The sequence below is a fragment of the Marmota marmota genome, unplaced genomic scaffold (assembly GCF_001458135.2).
Source record: "Marmota marmota marmota unplaced genomic scaffold, marMar, whole genome shotgun sequence".
Taxonomy (NCBI): domain Eukaryota; kingdom Metazoa; phylum Chordata; class Mammalia; order Rodentia; family Sciuridae; genus Marmota; species Marmota marmota.
Window position 1 is genome coordinate 5,433,264 of NW_026000079.1, and position 4,119 is coordinate 5,437,382.

Consider the following 4,119-nt stretch of genomic DNA (forward strand, 5'->3'; position numbering starts at 1 on the left):
GCGGGCGGCTCGCTCACTCCTTCTGCTCGGCCGCCAGGGCACGGTGGTCGTGGAGCGCTGGTGGAAGGTGCCGCTGGCCGGGGAGGGCCGCAAGCCGCGTCTGCACCGGCGACACCGCGTCTACAAGCTGGTGGAGGACACGAAACACCGGCCAAAGGAGAACCTGGAGCTCATCCTCACGCAGTCTGTGGAGAGTAAGGCCCGGGCTCCCCCGGCTCCCCCCGGATCCCTCGGCTCTCCCCGGCTCCCCCGTGCTGGGCACGGCCTCCAGGACGGGCCAGCGCTCCTGTGGGGGCCAGACCGTTGTCACCGACGGCCTCTGTTTCCCATGGCAGAACTTGGAGTCCGCGGTGACCTGGTTTCTGTCAGCAAGTCTTTGGGTCGCAATCGGCTCCTTCCCCAAGGACTCGCCGTGTACGCATCCCCTGAAAACCGAAAGCTGTACGAAGAAGAGAAATTGGTGAGCTCAAAGGAAAGACAGAGGGACAGTGAGGATTAAATTTTAAGGTTTCCTCTGGCAAGTGCCTTCCTTTTACTGCTTAATTTGAAAATGAAGTCGGAACAGAGATGCAGAAGCCCGGCCTGTGTCCAGCATAGTAAGAGTCTGGCGTTGTTTAACGTGGGCTCATTTTTCTTTTACTTATTTTCACTTTTAACTTGCTTTTCTAGCTGAGACAAGAAGGAAAATTAGAGAGGATCCAGACCAAGGCAGGCGAGGCGGTGAGTAGAAACATAGGAAGCCTTTATTGGCCATTTACAGGAGTCACCAACCTCTTTCTAAGAGTTTCCCTGATTCTCTTGACGTTTTCTGATCACCCCACATAACTGGTATGGAGACATCTTGGTAGTCCTGACCTGTTGGGAGAAGTGCCCTAATTATTGAGGGAGTTCCCAATCTGGAAACTAGGAGATCTATAGAAAAATGTGAGCTGAGGACTCTGCCTTCAGAGATAGTACAGACAAGTTGGGAAGAACTAGACACATCAGAAGGTAATGGGTAAACTCAAGGTGGTAAGTTATAAGAGTTATATAGACCATAATGAGTTCCAGAGTAATTGAGGAGGGCTTTTTTTTTTTTCCTCCCAGTTGGGACTAAATTAGACCTTTTGGGATTAGTTAGCTTTGAATAGGCCAGGAAGATGGGGAAAGTGTTTTTAAGGGAGAAAAAAAGTAGAAAATTAAGGCATGTTTTAACCTAGAGTAGACCAGTTTAACTAAAGTAGAGGATTTATATAGTGTAATATTAAGAAACATGACTGAAAAGGGGATTGGGACAAGATATACAAAACATCTTGAGTTTTCAATTAATGAATTTATACTTTATTCTGTAATCAGGAAAGAGCCATTAATGGGATATGGGTGGATTTCAAGGGTCAGAAATTTGGGGTTAAAATTAAGTCTCTGAACGTTACTCCATCCTGAGATATACTGGGGGCCTCCATTGGCGTTTGTGACTTTAACATGTCTATTTCTCCTTGCTTAAGAATAGCAAGGTATAGGTAACACACACACTCCACCCACCCACAAAGTATTGCTAAAATATCTATCACAGCAGCCTTAAGACAATAAGAATGTTTTGTCATTCTTACTCCTTTCTCACCTGTCTTGGCTGTGAGGTAGAAATAATGACCTTTACCTGAAACTCTCAATCATCATAACTCCTTCTAACATGTTTCCTCTTCTTGGACTACAGTTCAGACCCCATCCTATTTATAATTCCTTTCAGACAGTGAAATTTCTGAGAAACTGTCACTTGGAGGTAGGAATGAAGAACAATGTCAAATGGCAGCTGAATTCTGAAATAGTTGCCCGCCACTTCCTTAAGAATGTGAGTGTCTGCAAATATCACCATACTCCTGAGGGGGAAAGCTACTTCTGGGAAGGAGGCCCAGCCTTGAACCCTTTGTCAGGAAAGGATCTGATCATCTAACTGGAGAAGGAAGGTTTCTCACATTTTTGAAGGGTGTGGGAAGGAAATGGCTAAGAACTAAAGATAGGCAGAGACTTTAAAGATTTGATAGGAAAAGGTTATGGTTTCCATTTATTTTCTCTCTAGCTAGGGAGAACCTGGGGATTTATGATTCACTAGAGAATTGTTACTTTGTAGATGAAGTAATTTTGGTCTCAAGCCCTGTTTTCTTTTGTGAATCTACCTCAGTTTCTCTGCTACTTTCTGGGGAGTCTGTGCCTTCCCAGGGGATCAGCTCTAGTGAGCTCCCCAGTTTTAGTCATCCCTCTATAGGAAGTCGTAGAACCTGCTTTATGAGGTTGCCTAGAGTGGAAGCCATGAGTTCATTTGGCTGATTTTTTTTTGCAGCTTGGTGTCGTGGTTGCCCCCCATGCATTGAAACTACCAGAGGAGCCTATCACACGGTGGGGCGAGTACTGGTGTGAGGTGACGGTGAGTGTTTCATGTAATTTTTCCTTTTTCTTACTGGGTGAGAAATCAGTATGAAGAGCTGGGATTGTGTGGTGTTAGTCATTACCTGCCTGACTGATCCTTAAGGATTCCTCTTGTTATGTGTTCAGGTCAATGGGCTTGACACCGTGAGAGTTCCTATGTCTGTGGTAAACTTTGAAAAGCCCAGGACCAAAAGATATAAGTTCTGGTTGGCCCAACAAGCTGCCAAGGGCCTGACCTCCACCAGTTCCCAGACTCTCTGAACCTACTCTCCCTGCAAGACTGAAAAGCAGAATCAGTAGCAGTGGAACAAAAAGGGGCCAGTACCCTGATCGCACTCCCATACCTGACCAAATATGGAATTTTAGAGAACATTTGGACTCATCGGACTGAACGGTATATACATGTTGAATTCTCCATATTCGCCGTCTCCATCATATCCAGCTCTATCAGAGCACTTTTGCCAAAGAAGTACTAGGCTGTTGATTTGATAAACTGGATACCAGTGGATTGAAACAGTTTAGATTCTATTTAGTCTTTTCTTTTCTTGGAGTTGATTGAAACAAATGGAAGAGTTAGCCATTGTCTTTAATTTCATCATCCAAACTGAATATTTGTATCTCAAACAGAAATAAAATGTGCATTCTTGATAGGTATAATGGCACACACCTGTAATCCCAATGATTTGGGAGACTGAGGCAAGAGGATCAGAAGTTCAAGACCAGCTTGTGCATCCTTGTTTCAAAAAATAAAAAGATCTGAGGTTGTAGCTCAATGGGAGAGTGCCGCTGGGTTCAATTCCCAATATCACACACTTGAATAAAAGAGGTGTGCTTTTTTTGTTTGTTTGTTTGTTTTAACTGGACTTGAGTACACTGGGGATAAGACATCCAAGTGGAATATGTTCTTGAGCACTGAGGTTTGCTGCCCCCCCCCCAAAAGGAGAGAATATATCAGCTTGCGATATTCTATAGTTGCTCTGAGCAAATTACCCTGAATAAGCTGATATGTCTTTAGTCTTAAAGCTTACTGTCATTAAATATAGTGATATAGTCATTAATAAGAATAACATGATTCTGCTTCTCTAAGGAGATCTGAATAAGGCCTACAGGTAATTGATGGAAAATGAAGCTGGGATGAAAGAAGCTTTAAAAAGGAATGTATATGTGTATATTATTTCTTGAATGAGCTTCTGGAATTCTGAAAATTGTTTTTTGAACTACCTCCTGAAATTCTTGAGCACAATGAAGATAAGGAACTCACTAAGTTGTACCGGATAGATGTCTTGATGGGAGATGAAGTAAATAGTTCTGCATAAGTTTATATTGACAGGTGGATTGTGCCAGGTTCACTCATATATAATTGAGTTCATGCAGTTGAGGGGAGGTAAAGATAAGACTCCTGTCAAACCCACCAGAAGCTCAGAGATCTGTTTCTGTCATCCTATTTGAGCTGACTTGTCACTCTGAGCCAGTTAAGCATTTTCATCCCAAATAAGGTCTATCAATACTTGCACTGATAACTACACCCACCCTCACACGTGCCAGAACGCTCTAAATCAGATGGAGGACTAGTATTGTTTGAAATTTGCCGTTCCTACTTTTCTTGAAATGGAAGACTTATATAATAGCATCTTTCAATTGATCACCATTCTGATGTTCTCTGAAATTGAGCAACAGGCACATTTCACACAGCTTATTTCAAAAAATGTTAAATAC

The 4,119-nt window shown here is 43.2% G+C and overlaps 1 protein-coding gene across 1 annotated transcript in view; it reads left to right on the forward strand.

Annotated features, from left to right (window-relative positions):
* Mrpl9 (mitochondrial ribosomal protein L9) overlaps positions 1-3,239 on the forward strand; it is a 28,848-nt gene extending 25,609 nt beyond the window's left edge. The window contains exons 2-7 of the mRNA XM_015502667.2: positions 31-194; positions 336-460; positions 670-720; positions 1,727-1,828; positions 2,318-2,401; positions 2,530-3,239. Of these exons, the coding sequence (XP_015358153.2) occupies positions 31-194; positions 336-460; positions 670-720; positions 1,727-1,828; positions 2,318-2,401; positions 2,530-2,664 (661 nt within the window). The 3' untranslated portion in view covers positions 2,665-3,239. The remainder of the gene's footprint in view (positions 1-30; positions 195-335; positions 461-669; positions 721-1,726; positions 1,829-2,317; positions 2,402-2,529) is intronic.
* The last annotated feature ends 880 nt before the right edge of the window (positions 3,240-4,119 follow it).